This window comes from Mesitornis unicolor, unplaced genomic scaffold (assembly GCF_000695765.1).
Source record: "Mesitornis unicolor isolate BGI_N332 unplaced genomic scaffold, ASM69576v1 scaffold38001, whole genome shotgun sequence".
Lineage (NCBI taxonomy): Eukaryota > Metazoa > Chordata > Aves > Mesitornithiformes > Mesitornithidae > Mesitornis > Mesitornis unicolor.
In genome coordinates, this window is record NW_010166431.1 from 294 (window position 1) to 1,341 (window position 1,048).

General features: G+C 65.5%; 1 protein-coding gene across 1 annotated transcript; it reads right to left on the reverse strand.

The window, feature by feature from the left end:
• Window positions 1–499: 499 nt before the first annotated feature.
• On the reverse strand, window positions 500–660 carry PRR13 (proline rich 13; the record flags this gene model as incomplete). The annotated part of the gene is made up of 1 exon (XM_010194962.1): window positions 500–660. A coding segment is annotated over one exon (161 nt), but the record flags the coding sequence as incomplete, so codon positions are not given.
• Between the last annotated feature and the right edge of the window lie 388 nt (window positions 661–1,048).

A 1,048-nucleotide genomic window follows, 5' to 3' on the forward strand; every position in this document is an offset into this window, starting at 1 on the left:
CCCCAGGGCCATGGCACCCCAGACCTGGGTATGGATGGGGACACGTCTGTCACCAGGAGGTGGCATCGCTTGGGGACACGTCTGTCCCCAAGGCTGCGGTGACACGGCCACGTCCGTCCCTGGCACAGGGCCACCGGGGCCAGGCAGGTCCCTGGCAGGACACGGGGCTGGCACCAGAGGCCACCGTGGTCCCTGGGAGCCGTGGGGACCGGGAGATGGGGACCCGGTGTCCCCACTCCCCACACGGGGCCTGATCCTGTCCCCTGCTGTCCCTGTGTGTGTCCCACAGCAGGACCCGTGCCCTGCCACCCCCAGGGAGGGGACAGGGGTGCGGGGACGGTGCCAAGTGCCCCCTCCTCCCCAAACTGTCCCCTCCACCGTGCGAGCAGGGGGAGCCAGATCCCAGGTGATGGGGGTGTCCCCAGTGCCTGGCTCCATGGGACGGGGTCTGGCAGTGACAAAGGGGCTGGGGAAACTGAGGCAGGGGCTGAGGGGACACCCGCTGGGGGCAGAAATGGGGACAGCAGCGCATTGGGACTGGGGTCAAGAGCTGGGGTTTGGGGACTGGGGTTTGAGGACCAAGTTTTGGGAATAAGGGATTGAGGTTTGGGGATCCAGGACTGGGGACAGGGCTGGGGCCAAAGGATGGGTTTTGGGAACCTGAGATTGGGGACAAGGGATTTGGGTTTGGGGACCCAGGACTGGGAACAGGGCTAAGGTTGGGGACAAGGAATGAGGTTTGGTGACCTGAGACTGGGGACAAGCGACTGGGGATAAGAGAAGGGGTTTGGGGACGCAGGACTGGGGACAAGTGCTGGGGTTTGGGGTCCTGGGGTCAGGAATGGGGGACAGAGGACCAAAAAAAAGGGTCGGGGGCGGGGGAAAAGGGACGGGGACTGGGGACCAGGACCAGGCACTGGGGATCAAGGACAAGGCACTGGGAATTGGGGACCCCCAGCCCCTCATGCACCCACCCCACCCAGGGGACACACACAAAGTGTCCCCAAAACAGCAGAGCCCCCTCAGCGCCACCGCCCGGCACTCGTGC